General features: G+C 46.4%; 1 protein-coding gene across 1 annotated transcript in view; it reads left to right on the top strand.

The window, feature by feature from the left end:
• The window catches only part of LOC147663270 (sodium-dependent proline transporter-like), a 419,748-nt gene that overhangs the window by 343,685 nt on the left and 54,274 nt on the right, over positions 1-21,789 (top strand). Inside the window, exon 7 of the mRNA XM_086950574.1 lies at positions 21,135-21,269. Within this exon, the coding sequence (XP_086806700.1) occupies positions 21,135-21,269 (135 nt within the window). The remainder of the gene's footprint in view (positions 1-21,134; positions 21,270-21,789) is intronic.

Here is a 21,789-nt window from a genome sequence, read left to right as displayed (position 1 = left end):
AAAACAGCTCGTAGCATGCATTCTAACGGGCTATTTTTTTTTTTAACATTTCACTCATTTTAAAAGAACACAGCTTTCTCCGTAAGGTTGATTTATAACCACATCAGTTCCAAGGTGAACCCACACAAATACGTAGACGCATTTCAAAAGGAATGTGAAATGAACAGAACCCTTCTCAAAACACAAGATGTTACCTTCCCGTCAAGAAACTGACAAAGCACATGGGCAGACCAAGAAATCAAAAAAAGTCAAAATCAAACCATCAAATAATCCACTGACTTTTATAGTCAGGTCAGATAACCATGCATGTTGACAGCATGTAAAAAATAAAGACTGCCATCTCAACTCAAGATATTAACCCTTTGGCAGCTCAAGCAGAATCATTTCCCAACGTCCATGGATACATGGGAAAATCATTAGCACATTTCTTCACGTTTACAGATGACACGTACACATATTTTCAAAACGTTATCCCCAAGCACCCGAGAGAGATCCAGCTCCCTCCTGCCAAACGTAATGATAACATGCCCTGTCCAAGCCATGACCACATGGCGCTATTCACAAGCCATATTTACAAGACAAACTTTTCACAAACAACATTTCCAAGGCGCAATGCACAAGGAACACAATAGATCAACATGAGAACATGCACCTCACAAATCACAATAATATGGCGCTATTCACAAGTCATATTTACAAGGAGCTATATTCAAAGAACTCCACAGATCATAATACAATGAACACATTTCACATTGCACAGCATAAGCAGATGCAGCAAGCAATTGAATGGGCAATTTAAAAGCATTTTTTACACACATTTATACAATTGGACCATCACATAGATGTAACTGGCTTCCTCATGTAATGTCATCCTTCAACTCTGACAGTTTAAACACCAAGATGAAAACCATTCCTTCGACCCTGAATAAACCAAATGCCATGATGTAATGCAATCTCCTCACGCTGCAACTGTTCAAGCCAACAGGTCTAACAGGCTACATAAACTGCAACATTACGCCAGATGGAACCGGCGTTCAGGGCACTCCCTCAGAACACATGGGAAACTCTCTAAGCACATGGCAAGGACACACAGGATTCGTAAGATGACGACTACGCCAGATGTTATGGCTGGATTTTCTGAGTAGGTGGGATCAGCCCCCAGGGGCCCCTCCAACCCAGCCAGAACGTACTCACCTTCCCTCCCCAGGACCACCTACATCCAGGCACCTGGTACCTACCTGAGGATGGGGAACTCGCAATATACAAGCTCATAGTATTAAAAACACCACTAAATCTATAGGGATACTAAGAATACTCACTGATTACTAGGGATATCCATACCCTACACCACACTTATTCACATCAGTTGGTCTCGCGGCAACCCTGACCCAGACCGTTCTACCCTAGGGCAGATATTGCGCACAATCCGGTGCGACTACACATGGGCCTGCAGAACCCAATGCTCCCTTTTCCAAAGTGTTCGCAATCCTGCGAAACTACACACTAGTTCAACTACCTAGTGCTCTCATTTACTCAAGCCACAATCCTGTGGGTATCCACACTGGTTCGACCCCCCAGTGCTCTCATTAACGCCGCATATCAACGACGACCACATTCCTATGAACCATTATTTGGGATATTATCTCAACTGTCTACTCGGGATGAAACTACAATAATAACTTTGAATATAGTTCCAGATTATAGTGTACTCCCTGCTCTTGGCATCAAAGGTCCACTCACTCCCTATTTATGTGATCACCACTTACCTGATTGGGATTACTCATCCATTCACGTGCCTAGCAAACACCTAGGAGCTATATTTACCTTCAGTGAACAAGAATAGGGGCTACACACCAGTTTGTTATAAACTGGGGGTTGTTTTATTACAGCAATATAAACATTTATACAGATCTAACAAAGACTATAGGTAGAACACACCGCTTGAAAGAGAAGGATTACACATAACAGGAACACTCCGCTGAAAGGGAAAAGATTAGACATAAAGTGTAAGAGTAGCTAATGTGATGAAAACAATATCACCTGATTAGTGTGAAGTCTTGTTCTAGCTGTCATCTGGGTTCCTCTCTCGTCTGTGCCTTGGCTCATCTCAGGCTCTCTCTCTCTCCTGCACTCTTGGGTACACCTCTGCGCTGATCTCTCTGTCTCTGGACTCCTCTCCCCCACACGAACTGTCTCTCCACCTTCCGTCTTCAATCTTAATGGTTCCTGCCGCTCTGATCACCGTTCATTCCACTAGCTTATTCACTCTGTCTCTGCGCCAATGTCCAATTAACTCCATCTGCTCCCATAGGTTAGTCCACGAGCTCTCCTCTATCTCTTTTAAAAGGCATTACTTCAGACTCCAGCTATTCACACCTCCTCCTGATAAGCAACTGCTTCTGACTGCTTCCTTCAGTTCCAGCTCACTATTCAACTCAGCTCTTCTCCAGATTGAACCCTCTCTCTCTCTCTGCCAACTCCACTCCACTGCTCGACTCTCTGCTGGACTCTCTCCTCGACTCTCCTCTGCTTGACTGACTGACTCCGCCTCTGCACTTCACAAATATAGAATGCTGTTTCCTCATGGAAAGTTCCTGCCATCAGCCCGCCGCCTACCAGGTCTCTGCATCACCTCGCATCAAGGACACACACCCAGCCGGCCGGCCTTTTGTTGTGTCTTCTACACAGAGAATAATACAGCCTACCGATAAGGGCTGGCCCAGACCGGTTCTCTCCAAGTGAAAAACAGCCTTAACTATAAACATTGCCTTTGCCCTGAAAAGTCTCCCTGCTTCCATCAAGATGGAGTCTCTCTAGCTCTAGGCCTGTAGGCCTGAAAGGGGTGAAATGCTCCTTAGCTCTGTCAAAACACCTACATAAACCATCTAATATGTCAAAGCCAATAGGCAATAGACAGGTGAAAGTCCAGAATAAAGGCATATTAAGCAGCTATCCTCTTCTAGATCTGGAAAAAGGGCTTAAAAGGGCCAACACAGGCTAAGAATACCTATACTAGATGCGAGCAAGACTAATGATCTATATCACTGCTAAATAAAGCCAAAAACTCTGCCATTACACCCTATGAGTGTGCCTTAAATACATTTTGCCCTACGAGTCGGGTTCCCAGCCTCCATGGTCTCAGACAGTGTGATTCGATTCTAGCAGCAACACAAAGTCTCAGCAATACAAAGTCTCTTGCTTGGCTTTATGAATTTCTCGAACCACACCTAGAAGCAGAGATCCCTTTTCAAATCTTCATTTTTCATTTCGTACTCAGGGGACCCTAACCCTTCTCCGTCCTCTAAGGGATGTCCCTAAATTTCTTCTTCTTCCACTCGGCTCTAAGTAACTTTTAGCAGCTATTTACAAAGTCTTTACTGCGCATCAATGATAAGATTTTCTCCAAGTGCACAAAGTACGTAATCCAAGAGTTCCATGTGGAGGACTATTGATTCATAGGCAGATATTTCAAGGCCAAATGTAGGAAAAACCAGTCGATTTAGGATCAAATCATTTATCTTGCTTAGGAGAGGGGGGTTAGGAACAGTGATTGTCAGTAAACCTTCAATTTCCAGTCTAGGTACCAACAGTATCACTTCCAACTTAACATTCGGAGTCGTATCGGTCACAAGCACCAACCTCACCCTCCCGGATCTCAGTACACCTGGCATTTGTCAAAGGGTAGGTCCACTCCGGAGTGGCGTATCTTCTGCAAGGTACTCTCACCCTCCTTGATCTCCTCGGACCCTTTTCCTCTGACTCTTGGCTTTCTCCTTCCGGGTCTGATTCTTCGGATACAGGTGCAAGATCTCTCTCGGAGGTCAGTCTCACATTCAGCCTTTTTCGTCTTTCAGGCCAACTTGCCTCTGTGCTTTTCACTCCCCTGCTCCTCGTCGGCACAACCTGCTCATCAATGCCTTCAGCTTTTTCAGGGTTGAGATCACCTTCACAGCAGCTTTCCCATTCAGAGGCAGATTGGGTGTCACTACCGTCGTGATCTCCCTGGGCTCGGTCAGATGAGTTACCAGCTTCTTCAGACACCCCCACAGCTTGGCTAGTCCCCCTCTAGTGGATCTTCCTCCACTGCTGGATTTTCTTCAACGAGAGGAGCTGTTTCTTCCAGGGGTGCTGGGACTCTTCGGGTGTGCGAAGCATGTATCCAATTTGGCAGTCCACCGCACTTCACAGCAGTGTTCGTCACCAAGATGACTTGGAACGGCCCTGGCCAGCGGACGTCCAGGCAGCTCTTCCTCACGTGCTTCCGCACTAGAACCCAGTCTCCCGGACACAGGTCGTGACAAAGGTCTCTAGAAGTCGGGATTTCGGCCGTCTGCACCTGAAGAGACACAGAATGGATGACGTCAGATAGTCCTTTGCAGTAATCAAGAATCAGATCATCTGTGATATTCAGCAAGGCCGCTGAGGGGACGGACGGCGATCTCATAGCTCTTCCCATCAGCACCTCATGAGGTGAAAGTCCTGTTCTCCTGTCTGGTGTACTACGCATGCTCATTAACACCAACGGTAAAGCATCTGGCCATTTCAGGGACGTGGATGAACACACTTTCGCCATTCGTGCCTTGAGTGTTCCATTTATTTGCTCCACTATGCCAGAAGCCTCTGGCCGATAACTACAATGCAGTCTCTGATCAATGTTCAGTGCAGAACAAAGCATCTTCACAACTTCACTGTTAAAATGTGTTCCTCTGTCCGATTCCAAAGAGGTCGGGACCCCGAATCTAGGCACTAACTCACTCAACAATAATTTGGCTACTGTGAGTGTATCGCACCTACGAGTGGGATATGCCTCGACCCATCTGGAGAACACACATACAATTACTAAGACATATCTGAGGCTGTTACACTTTGGCATCTCAATGAAATCCAGTTGCATTCTGTTGAAAGGCCCTCCAGACCTACCCACATGACTTAACGTAACTGGTGTCCTCTTTCCAACATTCATCTGTTGACACGTAACACACCTCTGACACACCGCTTCTGCAGCCGTTCTGAACTTGGGATTATACCAAGTCTGCCTGAACACTCGTATCATTGCATCTCTTCCCAAATGCACAGAGCCATGTATCTGTCGAGCCATCGGGCTCACTAATTCATTCGGCAACACAGCTCTTCCATCTGCCGAAATCCACAAGTCCAGATCCCCTTTTGTACAGCCAGAAGTCACCCACACTCTTTTCTCAAAGTCTGACGCTTGTTCCTGCATCTTCCTCAATTCATCCCAAGTATCTGCCACTTCAAGTACCATGTTTAGCTCGGTCCCTCTGTGTATTCCCTTTTCATTGACTAACAGTGGGTACAACCTATCTCCCTCTATGGTCTGTACTCTCCATCTCTTGGCTAGTGCATCCCACCTCGCGTCCTGCACCGCCCTAACTGACCTGTTCACTCTTTCCTGTCTCCTATCCCTGTTTTTTTCGTGCGCTGCCCTGATCCATGCATTCAATGCTTCGAACTGTGTTGGTCTAGGCAAAGGTCGCAAAGAAGACATGATAGCTTTCAATTGATACACCTCTAACCTGAATGTCCCATACTTAGGGAAAGTCAATTCCTCGTTCCCCTCAGTCATCTTGCACCAGTTCTCAAGCCACAATATAGTATGTAACCCAACATTCGTAGACATATAATGAGCTGGCGTATCCTCGGGTGGAGCCTCTTCCCCACCCCGAGGTTCTAGTTTCTTTTCTCCCGAAAAACAACTTTGCAACCCTTTTAGACATTTCATGATGAAATTCACAACAATGCCTTGTTTACTACGCTCGTTCACTTCACAATGACAATCCACCAATCCCAGCGCTGCTTCACTCTGGCCGTCCTATCCCAGCGCGGCGCTTCCTCACGTCACTCGCCTCCGCTTTGTAGCAGTTCCCCTCCTTTCTCTGCTCGTTTCTCGGTCATGCATGCGTCCCAATCATACAATTTGAAATGATCCCTTCCGACCAAGCAACCACTTCTCTGACTGTACGTCCACAGTCTGACTGTAATTGTCACCGACTGGCAAATGTCTGTCCACTTAATGACCAAACAATCGCCTCTCTGATAGGTTTCATACACACGGTAACTTCCGACCAGCGTCCGTTACCCACGCATTCACACATTCATTCCCCCTATCTCGGTCCTACGGCGATCAATGGTACCTCATGATCCCCTTTCAATGGTCGACAATTACTGTGGGTGTTCGATACACCCGAACCACTTAAGTTCTCCTTGAGCTTAAGATTTTCACCGGTTGCGCGCGCTCACAACCTGTCCTCCTTTCACACTACAGGCCCTCCACTCCGCTAGACAATACAATTTCAACAACACAATACACACCGCAATCTAACACGCATGACCCTTTTCATACTCACTCTCCTACGACCTGCTGCTTTCTGCCGCACCGTCACTCTCCGTCATCTTCCGTGGAACGCCATACTCCGTCCGCTGCTCTATGGACGCACATCTCCAGATCTCTATGGGCCTTGGGGAACTCTTAGCCTATCTGGATTACCTTCACTCCAGAACATAAACCATCCTACTCTGCTACCAACTGGAAAGGTGGGATTTTATCTCTAGAATCGGAATGGTATTTCTAGAGTCCTGCCACAGGTCGACTAGACCTTTTTACCTGTCATAGAGTGTAGAAGGCAATCCTTTCTTTTCAACATCTCAATTCAACCTAGCACCATCTCTTTCCCCAAAGAACTACTGACAAAAAGTCAAGTTTGAAGATTTATTATAAAGCCAAAAGCAATTGTGTATATAAACACCTCAGTAAGAGATTCAGCAAATATACGGGTACTAATACAAACATAATCCTACGGAAAAGTCTCAGTCGACTAAGAAACAACACCAGTATGATTTCCAAGACCACCAGGCTTGCAAGAATTGCTATGATTTGGGTCTTGGTAGGCATGGAAGAAAAGAAGAAATACATCCAGATAAATCTGTCCCTACACTATACTAAATGACATCCCTACAACCAGGTTCTCTCCTAACAAAGGTGTCAGCCGTGGTGACTTCCAAAGAAGTTCACTCACTTCGTTCGGACTTAGCCTATGAACTCATCTCGCATAGTAAAGCTCTCTGCCTACCCAGCATCTTTCTTCGCCCTCGTGCGCTTCTGCTCTGCTCTCCTGTCGGGGTGCTGTCCCTAATACAAAACCCACAATGAGGGCGACACGCCCCGAGGGACGCCCCCCTCTAAGCATCAATTTTCAAAGTATCTTCATTACGACATCTTCCTCCTTGTTCGTTGAAAAACGGCCTTGGGTCCCAGAGTCGTCTTCTCTTGAAGTTACTTCCCTAAAATTCCGCAGCCACTCCTCCAGGTCTGGAACTACCATCCTAACGCTCATACACAATGGGCCCTTCTCTACTATCTCTGGTTAACCTTGCACCTGCAAAGGAACGCACATAAATCGATTCGCAACCCCATGCTACTTGCAATTAATTCTCTAAAGCAACCTTCTAGGAAAAGACATTTCCATGATTTAATGTTAAAAGAAACATTCTTAGTTCGGCCTACACAATCCTCTCTTCCCACCTGGGCCTCTGCACGTTTTCGAGATGTCACCCTCTAACATTGGCAAACAGTTTCGTTCATTAGGCCTACATCATTATAGCAAAAGAAAGAATACATTTTCTAACTTAAACACTTCTATGTCATTACATGAATACAATAGTGAATTACTAAACATGCATTTAAATACATCAATGCCTATTAAAGCATCCATTAACTGAATTATTATTACGCTACAAACACACTTCTAAGTTAACATGACATTAGTATTTCAAAAGCACTTTACGTTACAGCTATGTAAATTCTGGTACACGAGTTCATAGCTTTGTGTCACATTTAAACATGATTATAATCCTCTATATATGCGGGTGCGGATTACTTGTGAATATAATGCACCCCTACAATTTCTAACACAGTTTTTGTTTGGGCTCTCTCAGGGGCGTGACCGATTCAGTTAAGGGTGTGGCTTAAAATGCATGCTAAAAATCTGTGCTTAGCATAGTGTGCCACCTGTCAGGCATTTTGCTGCTTCTGTGATTGAATCCAGATATATAATATAATATGTAAGATTACCTACAACAAGCTAGACGGGTCTCTTTGCAGTTACATCAAAGGCAGTGAAGGGTGGCACTGCTGCAGAGTTAAGGGTTTATTTACACCCCGAGGGTGAGGGCAAAAATGGAGACCCCTATAGAAACCCGTTTCAGCACCTGCTGTTCAGAACTGCCGGTGCTGAGCACCGGAAAGAGCCGGCCCACTTAAAGCCCTGGGTACAGCAAAATGTATAATGTTGCATATACATATGTCTAATAGCAGCATTTACAGCTAACACAACAGAGTCACTCTGGGCCCTGCCGTGAAGTATGCAATTCTTTTGCAAAGCACTTCAATGCCTCTACCCACTCATGGACTTATTTTCTGACTAATATTGCACATTTGCCATGACATGTTTGTATAATATAGCCTTATAGCCTGCCTTAGTGGGCTTTACTGCCTATTAGAACATTGGAATGTTGGGAGCTCCATTGAAAACAATGGAGTGCTCTTGGCTCATAATGATTCAGAAAAGGGGATAGTGATGAACAGAGTGTCTGAATTAAGCAGACCACTCTTACCCAGTCCAAAGATCAGAGCTTGATCCATCACCGTTTTTTAGCTCACTGCACCATCCCAGCTCAGAACTTGGCTATATGCAAATTAGTCTGACCCTGGCCCAGTGCATCATGGGAACAGGGCAGACCAAACTACCAAGCCAATTCTTATACTGGGAAGGAAACAAGCTTCCGGGGACCGGTTTCTGGCATTTCAGCCGTCTTCGGCCCGGCTTGCTTGAATCCTGATGGTGCAATGAGCAAGGGACTCACATCTGAGTATACCCTTCCACGCTTATGGTGGACAAAAATGATTCAGAAAAGGGGGTGGTGATGAACAGAGTGTCTGAATTAAGCAGACCACTCTTACCCAGTCCAAAGATCAGGGCTTGATCCATCACCGTTTTTTAGCTCACTGCACCATCCCAGCTCAGAACTTGGCTATATGCAAATTAGTCTGACCCTGGCCCAGTGCATCATGGGAACAGGGCAGACCAAACTACCAAGCCAATTCTTATACTGGGAAGGAAACAAGCTTCCGGGGACCGGTTTCTGGCATTTCAGCCGTCTTCGGCCCGGCTTGCTTGAATCCTGATGGTGCAATGAGCAAGGGACTCACATCTGAGTATACCCTTCCACGCTTATGGTGGACAAAAATGATTCAGAAAAGGGGGTGGTGATGAACAGAGTGTCTGAATTAAGCAGACCACTCTTACCCAGTCCAAAGATCAGGGCTTGATCCATCACCATTTTTTAGCTCACTGCACCATCCCAGCTCAGAACTTGGCTATATGCAAGTTAGTCTGACCCTGGCCCAGTGCATCATGGGAACAGGGCAGACCAAACTACCAAGCCAATTCTTATACTGGGAAGGAAACAAGCTTCCGGGGACCGGTTTCTGGCATTTCAGCCGTCTTCGGTCCGGCTTGTTTGAATCCTGATGGTGCAATGAGCAAGGGACTCACATCTGAGTATACCCTTCCACGCTTATGGTGGACAAAAATTATTCAGAAAAGGGGGTGGTGATGAACAGAGTGTCTGAATTAAGCAGACCACTCTTACCCAGTCCAAAGATCAGGGCTTGATCCATCACCGTTTTCTAGCTCACTGCACCATCCCCGCTCAGAACTTGGCTATATTCAAATTAGTCTGACCCTGGCCCAGTGCATCCTGGGAACAGGGCAGACCAAACTACCAAGCCAATTCTTATACTGGGAAGGAAACAAGCTTCCGGGGACCGGTTTCTGGCATTTCAGCCGTCTTCGGCCCGGCTTGCTTGAATCCTGATGGTGCAATGAGCAAGGGACTCACATCTGAGTATACCCTTCCACGCTTATGGTGGACAAAAATGATTCAGAAAAGGGGGTGGTGATGAACAGAGTGTCTGAATTAAGCAGACCACTCTTACCCAGTCCAAAGATCAGGGCTCTTTCTCACTGCACTGTTGCGTGTTTATCTAGGTTCCTGATCGATACTGTGACCTTATGCCCCTATTCGGCTATAAATCCATTTATTCCCTATATTGGCATAACCGTTCAAGTGCGATTTTCTGAAAAGTCATCTCTGGCCTCACACGAACAGAGCCACATTCCAGCATGACTCTCTGCCACTTCCTTTGCGACCAATTAGTGCAATGACAGAGCAGCAGTCACTATCTGATATTCCTAGATAACACTCCGAGTTCTTCAACAAGATAAAAACTCAGCAAACCTGGAAATCCCCGCTTGCTATGTTTTGATTAGTAATAGAACTCTAATGAGCAACTGATAACTATCACTTCCTAGTGACATCTTTAATTGACGTCTTATGTCCAGCAAACTTGCGTCAAACCCGGCACCTGTCAGGTATAAATATTACCAACGTTGCCTTAAGCAATGCCTGTTGCCTGTTGTACGAGCTACTGAAGCCAGCTGCCTGCACGACCCCGTGTTGGTAAATCTAGCACTCTGTCGCTGCAGCCTGCTATCCTGTGGTGGTGAAGCTGCTGATACCATTATCGCCGCTAAAGCGCGACCTATGGTGCAGTACGCTTAAGGAGCTGAACAGACGTCCCTCTGCGAAGACATCCAGCAGATTCCAGCTGCCCGCGGACGCTGTCCCCCCTCCTTCCTCGACGCGCTGAAGAGCAGCCGCTGCCTTTCTCGTGCAGAGAAATCCAGCCACGGCGCTTCCGGTTTACCCTCGCGGGTGACTGGGATATCGAGAGAGACCCCTGAAGGAGATACCAATCGTCCATCATTCTATTCAGAGGTATGGTGTTGACTAAACCCTTAGACGAGAATTCTTGAAACAAACCTTGGCAAAACCAACTTAACTTAAAGCTACTTACTTACTCCCCTTTCACGTGTTAGGCTTAGGTCAGGCACACTGGGGTAGGCTTAGTTAGAAGCACCAGTTGAGTATGTTAGCCTAATGTATATATGACTGTATATATGTGTGGACGTGGGTGAAGGGACGACCGTGACACCAACTGTAGGGGTTAAGGAAGGTTTTATTTTGATAGTTCTGACAGGCTTATTAACCAACGTCTTTCGAGTCCTAAAAGTTAGTCTCTCCCGGGCGAAGGTACTGGAGTCCGTGGCGCTGCTCGTCTATAGGCGTTTTCCCCAGGAAGTGGCGTTCTTTCTTCGGTCGTCGGGAGTCTCTCCACATGCAAGAAAGAAGACCAACAGGACGGAAAGCCGTTAGGTCACAGTCCTCTACAGGGTTTGCACCATGGGGGCCCAGGGAGTGTTTGGTTTACACCCGGTGTGACTATTGGTATATACAGTGCACAGTGCAAGGGGTAGCGGAAAGAAAGGGTAGGGTGAGGGTAAGGTGGGAGATAGGCTGGAAGGTTGGATTCAGTGGAGGTAAGACTTATATACAGCTGCGCACTACACGCTATCGTTACGCTTTCCTAGCCAAGCCGCCAAACGCCGCCGTACCTGTGTCAGCCACACTCCTCCCTCAGGAGTGTGGCACGGAGGTCCGCAGGGTCGTTGGCCTCCTGGCTCGCCTTGTGGTTCAGCTTCCCCTCCAGCTCCTCTGGAGGCTCCTTCTTCGGTCCTTTCGGTCTCTGCTTCCAACGTGCTCCGCTTCTCCGCCTCCGCGGTGTCTCCACACACTGTGTACAGGACTTCCCCTGTTTTAACCAATCCAGAGCCAGGGACGTCACGGAGGGTCGAGGCTTCACCCTCGTATGCAGACGCCCACTTAAAGGGCCCGTTGTCGTCGTACTCGCTAGCAGCAGTTTCTTTTCCGTGTACCCACTCGTGATCCTGCGGAGAAGCCGGAAATGATAGATCAGAAGAGGTGGGACTCCACCATTCCCGACGGGCAAGGTCGCCAGCTTTACATTCCTCCCCCCCTGGATTCTCCTGATCGGGGAGAATGGGCATTCTGGAGAGAAAGTCAGCGTTCCCATTGTCAACCCCCTTCCGATGCACAACCTTGAAGGCAAACGGCTGCAGGAAGAGAAACCAGCGAAGTACTCTAGCGTTCTGGGACCTGTTTCGGTGCATCCACTGGAGGGGAGCGTGATCTGAATACAAGGTGAAAGATTTACCCTCCAGGTAATACCTCAGTTTGTCAATGGCCCACCTGATGGCGAGGCACTCCTTTTCCACCGTGGGGTACTTCTGTTCCCTTGGATGGAGCTTTCTGCTGACATAGAGCACAGGATGTTCGACACCGTCATCCCCTTCCTGTGATAGCACAGCACCTATGCCGGTGTCAGAGGCATCCGTTGCCAGTGAAAAGGGCTTCTCAAAGTTAGGTGGGATGAGAACTGGACTGGTGGTAAGGGCATTTTTCAGTGTTTGGAACGCACTGATGGCACCGGCTGATGGTGGGCTTGGAAGCACGTTTTTGACGTGTTTCTGCAAAAGGTCCGTCAAGGGACTAGACAGATCTGCGAAGTTCTTTATAAACCTTCTATAGTACCCTATAAGACCTAGAAAGGCTCGTAACTGTTTCTTTGTGGTTGGGAAAGGAGTTCCTGTTATGGCTTTGATCTTTTCTTCCTGGGGCGCTATGACTCCCTCCCCTAACATGAACCCCAGGTATTTCACCTTTGGGAATGCCGCTCTTGATTTTTTTTGCGTTCACATGGAGTCCGGCAGCCTGTAGTGCGGTCAAGATATTGGACACATGTATCAGATGTTCTTTCCAGGATGAACTAAAGATGACTATATCATCCAGATACACCGAACTGTATGAGGTGTGCTTTGCCAGTACCCTGTTCATTAACCGCTGAAAGGTAGCAGGTGCCCCATGGAGTCCAAACGGTAAGACCGTAAACTCAAAGAGCCCATCTTCCGTTGCAAAGGCAGTTTTGTGGCAATCCTCCTCCCTGAGGGGTACCTGCCAATAGCCCTTGGTCAGGTCTAGAGTGGTAATGTAACGGGCATCCCCTATCCTCTCTATTAGTTCGTCCACACGGGGTATTGGAAAGGCGTCAAAAGAGGATACCGCATTTAGGGCCCTGAAGTCCATGCAAAAACGGGTAGACCCGTCAGGTTTTGGGACCATGACTATGGGTGAGGACCAATTACTTTTAGATGGTCTGATCACCCCTAGGCGAAGCATGTCCTGTACCTCTTTTCTTACGTCCGCCCTTTTTGCAGCTGGGATACGATAAGGCCTTTGCTTTACTATTTGACCCTCTTTTGTTCGTATCTGATGCTCTGCCAAATGGGTACACCCAGGGGTGTCTGAGAAGATGGGGGAAAAGGGCAGGAGAGTCGATCTTAGCTCTTCCTTCTCTACTTCTGTTAACTCTGAATTCATTGGTAATTGATTTAGGGTGGACCCACTCTTGTCTTCAGGTAGAGTTAAGTTGGCCTGACGTGGACATGGACCAATCCATTTTTTTAGTAGGTTGATATGGAAAGTTTGTCTCCTATTCTGGGACATTTGTAAGCTGTATGTTGTACGTCCATACGTATCCATAACTCTATAGGGACCTTTCCACTCACTTCGGAACTTTTGGGTTGAGGAAGGAAGTAGTACGAGAGCCCAGTCCCCTTTTTCTAGGGTCCTCCACTTCTTTCCTTTGTCATAGCATTGCTTTTGAGCAACTTGAGCTTTCTCTAAGTTTGAATAGGCCAGGTCTCTCAATTTACCTAACCGAGATCTCAATTGCTGGGTGTAGTCTAACAAACTTCTCTGCTCTGCAGCCCCTTCTGTTTCCCAGGCTTCTCTTGTGATTTCCAACAGAGACCGGGGTTGGCGGCCATAGAGCAATTCGAAGGGTGAGAAGCCCAGACTGCTCTGTACCTGAGCTCTTATTACATACAACGCCAAGGGTAGTACTCTGTCCCAATCCTTATTTTCGGAAGTCAGTAGTTTCTTCAAGGTGGTTTTTAAAGTTCTATTGTACCTCTCCACGAGGCCATCCGTTTGCGGATGATATGCGGACGTTCGGATGTGATGGAGATCAAGCGTTTTGCACACCTCTTTCATCATCCGGGAAACAAAGGGTGTTCCCTGGTCCGTTAGAATTTCACGAGGGAACCCTACTCTTGAAAATAGCTCTACCAACTTGTCCGCTACGTTCTTAGTAGTCGGGGTACTGAGCGCAAAGGCTTCTGGGAACCTAGTGTTGTAATCAACCACAACAAGAGCGTATGTGTGGCCACGGGATGTACGTGGTAGTGGACCAATCAAGTCCATCCCTACTCTATCCCAGGGATTGCCTATAATGGGCATAGGCTGGAGAGGTACTGCTGGTGGACGTGTGAGATTCTTTTTTTGGCACACCTCGCACTGTTTGCAATATGCGTCAGTTTCCTTGTATATTCCTGGCCAATAAAAGAGTCTTAGAATATTCTGTGTAGTTTTTTCACTACCGCTATGCCCAGCAGTAAGGTGGGTGTGAGCATAGAAGAGTATCTGGTCCCTGAACTCCTGGGGTACTACCAGTTGGGTAGGTTCTCCCTCTTTGCTTTCTCTATAAAGCAGATCATTGTCTATTCTGAACCTAGGGTAGCTCTTGGGGTTGTTGGTCTGTGCTACGTGTGCTGCTTCCCAGGCATTTAACAGAGAGGGATCATTGACTTGTGCGAATTTAAACCCTGTATCTAATACCCAGGGGTCTGCTGACAGGTAGGCTTCTACATGGTTCTCTTTCAGCTCCCTTTTAAATAAGGATAGGAAGTCTGGGTTATCCACTCCGAGTATTAACTCTTCGGGCAAAGACCTCACTACCCCCACCTTTACCGAACAGGGATCTCTACCTATAGGGTGTAGGGTAATTCTTGCCATTGGGTAGGGTTTGACATCCCCGTGGACGCACCTAATTAGTACAGTCCCTTCCTGGCCTATCTGATCAGGGTGTAGGAGTCGCTCCTGAATAACTGATTGTCGACACCCCGAATCGAGTAATGCTCTCACTAACTTCTGGTTGACTCGTACCCGTACGTAAAAGGAGGGGCCCATTTCTGAGGAGTACATGACCGCCCTTGGGATGTATCCAACCTCCATGGGTTCTTCTGCGGGTTTTCTTTGGGGGCACATCCGGGCTATGGGACCCCACTCCCCACATTCAAAACACTGCGGTCCTCTCATAGGGGGGCCGTCATACTTGAACTGCCGTGTTTTCACAGGTTCTGGCACAGTCTTTTTTTTCTCTGGTTTAGTCGAGGATGGTATAACTTTGGAACTTTTCTCATTTTCCCAGGGAAAAGACCGGGGTGCTGCCCGATTATAATTGGCTGCCATTTCTATGGCTTGGGCTGCCGTTAGTCCGGGGTGTTGTCTTAGCCATCTCTGTGTCCCGTATGGTAAGACCTCCATGAACTGCTCCAATATGATACTGGTCATGACCTCTTCCTTACTCCGAATATCTGGCCGGAGCCATTTCTCAGCCGCCATTTTTACTCGGAGATACATGGTCTTTGGGTTCTCACCCGGTATTCCCTTCTCTTTTCTAAACCGCAACCGGTATGCTTCCGCATCCATTCCTAGGTGATCTAAAATCACCGCTTTTATCTCGGCATACGAAGACGTTCCTGTTTGATTCGCCACTTGATAGGCAGTTTGTGCTTCTCCCGAGAGTAAGGGCGCCAAAAAGAAAGGCCATTTTTCTTCCGGCCACCCACATGCCCTGGCGGCCCGTTCAAAGTTTAGCAGAAATGCATCAGGATCTTCCCCATTTACATATTTTTGTAAGGCTACCCCTGACGGGTGTGGCCCTATTGGTCGTCTGTCTGTGGCGGTTGTCGAAAGGGGCGTTTGCACAACTTTTTGGATGGCGTCCAACTGTTGGGTCATAGACATTTTGAACAAGTCCCGGTCAGCGTCAGCTGTATTAATTTGTTGGCCTATTGCCCATTCCAGTTTTTGTTGTCCATCTATAAGCGTTTGAATTACTTGTTCCATTGCCATGGTCGTTTGGGAAGGAGAAGATCCCACTTCTGACACCAGTGTGGACGTGGGTGAAGGGACGACCGTGACACCAACTGTAGGGGTTAAGGAAGGTTTTATTTTGATAGTTCTGACAGGCTTATTAACCAACGTCTTTCGAGTCCTAAAAGTTAGTCTCTCCCGGGCGAAGGTACTGGAGTCCGTGGCGCTGCTCGTCTATAGGCGTTTTCCCCAGGAAGTGGCGTTCTTTCTTCGGTCGTCGGGAGTCTCTCCACATGCAAGAAAGAAGACCAACAGGACGGAAAGCCGTTAGGTCACAGTCCTCTACAGGGTTTGCACCATGGGGGCCCAGGGAGTGTTTGGTTTACACCCCGTGTGACTATTGGTATATACAGTGCACAGTGCAAGGGGTAGCGGAAAGAAAGGGTAGGGTGAGGGTAAGGTGGGAGATAGGCTGGAAGGTTGGATTCAGTGGAGGTAAGACTTATATACAGCTGCGCACTACACGCTATCGTTACGCTTTCCTAGCCAAGCCGCCAAACGCCGCCGTACCTGTGTCAGCCACACTCCTCCCTCGGGAGTGTGGCACGGCGGTCCGCAGGGTCGTTGGCCTCCTGGCTCGCCTTGTGGTTCAGCTTCCCCTCCAGCTCCTCTGGAGGCTCCTTCTTCGGTCCTTTCGGTCTCTGCTTCCAACGTGCTCCGCTTCTCCGCCTCCGCGGTGTCTCCACACACTGTGTACAGGACTTCCCCTGTTTTAACCAATCCAGAGCCAGGGACGTCACGGAGGGTCGAGGCTTCACCCTCGTATGCAGACGCCCACTTAAAGGGCCCGTTGTCGTCGTACTCGCTAGCAGCAGTTTCTTTTCCGTGTACCCACTCGTGATCCTGCGGAGAAGCCGGAAATGATAGATCAGAAGAGGTGGGACTCCACCATTCCCGACGGGCAAGGTCGCCAGCTTTACAATATGTTTTATTACTTTTAAACCATTGTATGGCTAAGAAACCATTTCAATGCTTTTACAGTTCTATTTCGCAATACTTATCTTACTGTACGTACTTTTTATAATAACAATTATTGCAATTGTGGCAATACATTTCTCTTGTACGAGAAGAAAGACTGTTCAATAAATGTTAACCTTTATTGATAAACGCCCGTCTCTCTATTCTCTACATCTCGTGAAAGTAAACTGCACTAGACTGACTGAGTGAAATCTATGTCTATTGTTTCACACGACCCTAGAGATTGATTCTTGATCTGAGGAGCAAAGTTGTCATGTTGCACGGTTGTTGGAAAACTGAATCCCTTCTTGTCTGTGCCAAGGAAGCTGATCACTTCCTATGCAGAGAAGAAAGTTTCCAGTGACCTCTGAGCTAGTTGGTAACACAACCCAATTAAGTTTAGCATAGTCAGTGGAGGCCTGGAATATCTGCAGTTCCACGTCGATACTACTGTTTATGTTATTCCAATGCGCAGGGCCTAGTGGGAAACTAGGAACTACACTACAGCACCATCAGGATTCAAGTAAGCCGGGCCGAAGAAGGCTGAAATGCCAGAAACCGGTCCCCGGTAGCTTGTCTCCTTTCTGGTGAAGAATTGCCTTCTTGGCTCATAATGGCTGGTGTAAGCCTGGAGCTCCAACATTCCAATGTTTCTTTGTTCACAGCTCTGGCTGTGAACAAAGGCTTCAGGGAACCTGGGGGGATTCCAATCCCCTCACGCTTCCAAAAGGCTTTGTTTTTTTGTTAGAACATTCTGTCCTCTAGTGACAGAATGTTCTAATAGCCTTATAGCCCTTCGTAGATGGGCTATACCGCTATTAAAGTCCCTCGATACTTGTTAAAGGCCCTCGCCTGCGGCTCGGGGCCTTTAACGCTGGAGAGGGCCTTTAATAACTGGTATAGCCCTCTACGGCGGGCTATAAGGCTATATTAAAGGCCCGCTCCAGCGTTAAAGGCCAGAACCGAAGGTGAGGGCCTTTAACAAAGGAGCAGGACTTTAATGGCCGGTATAGCTCATCTACAAAAGGCTATAAGGCTGTTAGAACATTCTGCCACTAGAGGGCAGAATGTTGTAACAAATAAAACCAAGGCTTCAGGAGTCCAAGGGTATTGAAATCCCCTAAGGCTCTGAGACACCTTTGTTCAAACAACATTGGAATGTTTCTCTGTGGGCTTTTACCGGTCCGTAGAAGCACAGAGCACTCCATCATATTCAAAGGAGTGCTCCACATTCTAATTTTCTAATAATGCTTTTACTCCATCTTACAAAATGGCTGAGAGTTCACGGATATCCCCACTGGTGCATACAAATTCTACCTCCAGGTGCATGTCACCAGGGACCTCCGGTATGCCAATGTTTCAAGATATCCACAAGAGATGACTCTGCATACGATGAATCTAAAGGGGAATCCATGACATGGCCCTAGGTTATCCATGAAATGTGACCTATCGCTGGTCTCCGTGGATCAATTAGGTACCCATGATATAGATGATGCAATGGACAGTGTTGGTAATTTTCCATGACCGTAATGCTAATAAGTTCCCAAAATCATTATGATATCTTGGGGACAAACATGTCAAGATTTGTTTCCCACACCAAAATATGTGAATGCACCAGGGTTTCCTGTATGAATGAGTCTGGTTCAAGTAAACTTTTTTATTTTCACGTAAAATCCATAAACGCTGTCAAAACAAAAAAATGCAAATATTCATTTAAACAAAAAAAACATGCAAAAACAAATTACCCACAAACTAAAACCCCACCTTGATGGAAAAAGCAATCTTCATAGAAAATGAAGAGGAAATTGTCATTTAAAAATTCTCACTGAATTGGTCAATGCAACGTGAGACTGTGGAATCAGGCAGCAACAAATGCTGTAAAATTCGTCAGCTTCTGTTTTAATGTGTAAGACTGTCTCTACAATTGTTTTTGCTTTTCTGCATCATAGTTCTCTTTGTTGAAGTTATAAGTGCTTGACCAAGTCCCCGCTGCATCCGTGGACCCTGGAACACCATTAAACAGTTTGTTTTCGTGGAAATACCTTTCATGTTCTGTTTCAAATTTACTTTAATCTCGGTTTCCTAGTGAAAGATGCTGCAATGTGACTCTATGAAAAACATTTAGAAACATTCTCATGAACATGCATGAAAAATGAGACGATTTGTAGACTTTCGTTCAACAGATTTATTCAGAAAATTCATGCGCAAACACATTCTTTGATGCTATTTCCATGAAAATTACCTATTTAATGGTGTTCTGGGGTCCACATACGAAGCGGGGAATTATTAAAACGTTTATGACTTCAATGAAGATACCTATGATGCAGAGCCAGGGCTACAGGTACTTAACCTATTTTTATTTTTCTCATTCTTGTTTCCTTTAACTACAAATTCAAGGTTCACCAGAATCTTGTCACATGTGATGTAGAAAATGATTGTTGTCTTACTTTGTTGCTGATTTTCTTCTGTTGCTGACTGTCACAAAGGCACTTTTACAATAATGCTTTATCATAAGCCAGTATCCACAGCATAACACACTGGACGCATTCCAAGCTTCAGTCATTCAATGTATGATGACGTGAGGCATATCTGTGGACAGTGTGCTGGCCTTGGGTGTGTGGGAGGGCAGTGTTGGGATGGAAAAGGTGACCGGCATAGCTCTGGAGATGCCCTGCCCCTACATGATGTTTGGCTTCTGCACACACAACAGGCTCACTGTGCTATGGAAGGTGACCCGGATGTTGTTTCTGTGTTCTGGAGGGGTGCAGACCCCTTTACTGAGCATGACTTCTGTCAGCTGACCAGGCAGTGGAGGCCTGAGGGAAGGGTTATTTTGGCAGGTTAGGCCTTTTTACCTGTCGCCCAATAGGGGAGAATTCCTTACCGGTGTCTACTCTTTTAAATTATCTAGCAGTACCCTGCATCCTCCATTTTTGACCTGTACCTTTGGGGCATGTGTGGAGTATCTGCTGGCATGCTAAATTATTTTCTCTTTTTGCATGGTTCTGTGGCATTTGTGCTTTAGCACTCAATAAGAGTGCATGTTCTTTACTCTCCTCTTTCTCCTTATGTGACAGTATCTTTCTATGTTCTAATTTGTCCCGCATGCATTCGCCAGTCATCCTCAATATCTATAACCCCCCACGCACACTGCTTTTGTTTTGCTTTCTGCCCCCTCTATTCCCTCCCCACTTGCACTAGACACTCCTGCTGCTTGCTACCTTTCCCTACGCCCCTCCTCTGCAGATCCCACTGCTGACCAGCTGCTCATCACACATAGATTTCGGCTTTGGATTTGCCAGTGTTTGTGGAATTGCAGTGTAAGCATTGCCATAACCTGTAAGGCAGCCATCTTGGAATTCAGTTTTGTACACTTCTGCCATGGAATGTATATTGGCGTCAAGAAGCAACATGGCTGCCATTTGGTGGAACAATGTGACTTTGTTTACTTATTGTTACACAGTTGCATTGCGTCTGGGCTACAATTCTAGAGAAAAGACAGTAACATAAAAATGTGAGACTTTTACCTGTTCGAACAGCATTAAAATAATGATAGTGTGCAAAGGAAAGAAGAATGAATCGGGGAATGGAGTCAGAGGGACGCAAACGGAGGGTAACACACCCACATCATTTAAGGCTTGCTAGCGGTGCGTTCTTTATTATTAAATCCTATTAAGGACTGTGCGTGAAGTGGAGCAGACAAGAATAAATCAGTGTAGATTATAGTGAGGAGGAGCACTGAATGAATGACAGGATAGAGATTTAGTTGTCATGGGGATTTAGATGACTGAATGAAGAACAAATAACATGCCAGGCACCCGCACATCTGAAGTTAACTTAAAATGCTTTCCCTGTCTCAGCAAAAAAAAAATATTGGTTATTATATATTTTTTTCCATGTGTCAAGTGATGTAAATTATTTGCATACACAAGTCAATGTGTTTTATAATATTGGATGCAGTCTATTTTTTTGTGGCATCTTTTTAGGAGTTTGCTCGCTGTCCCTGAGGAAATATTGTGTTTCTGAACCTCACATAGTCAAAGAAATGTCTATAGCAGGTTTTAATGTCACACAAGAACCACATTGCATTATCTTCTTCCTCCCTAGCACTTACTGTCGATGCTCAGGTGCTCCTCGGCTAACATGTAATTTCCAGTCTGTTTCTCATTGTCCCACAGATTGTGTATTTCACAGCAACCTTCCCTTACTTTGTCATTCTCGTGCTGATCATTCGAGGCGCCACTCTGGAGGGCTCCATCGAAGGGGTGCGGTTCTACCTCACGGCAGATTGGAAGAGGCTACAGAGCGCTCAGGTAGGTCATACCTCTGGTCAATGGAACTCACTGACTCTCTGTCTGCCCATACATACCAGCTTATTGAAAAAGAAATTCAAAGTAATGTATATTAAAGTGAAATTATTTTAAGGCGGGAGACAGCTAAAATAACATTTTTTTGGAGACTTCAAAAATCGGAAGTATTTCGGCTAAATCGGTTCTATTGGTGTATATATAGTCTGCCCCCCAAACCACACCACTAGAGTATGTTTATCCGCCCCATGTCCGAGCATGCTGAACCTCAAATTTTGGGTAATCTCTTGTTTTTCTCTACTGCCCACCTTCCCAACTTCAGTATACTGGTTACCCTTTCACACTTGTTACCTTTGAAATATGGCATTGTCACATTCATAAATGGATGCACTGTGTCGGGTCCTGAGCTAGTTGGAAGTGTGCCATTTCCCTAAAGAAGCATCATACAAGAGTTGACTAATTGACCAAGGTAACGGAGGCATCTTTATTGAATGCAGCGGTCTCATTAGACTCCTGGTAGGTAGAA

Source organism: Lissotriton vulgaris, unplaced genomic scaffold (assembly GCF_964263255.1).
Source record: "Lissotriton vulgaris unplaced genomic scaffold, aLisVul1.2 SCAFFOLD_315, whole genome shotgun sequence".
Classification (NCBI taxonomy): domain Eukaryota; kingdom Metazoa; phylum Chordata; class Amphibia; order Caudata; family Salamandridae; genus Lissotriton; species Lissotriton vulgaris.
The sequence above is the reverse complement of the archived record's forward strand: the minus strand, read 5'-3'. Positions and strand labels throughout refer to the sequence as shown.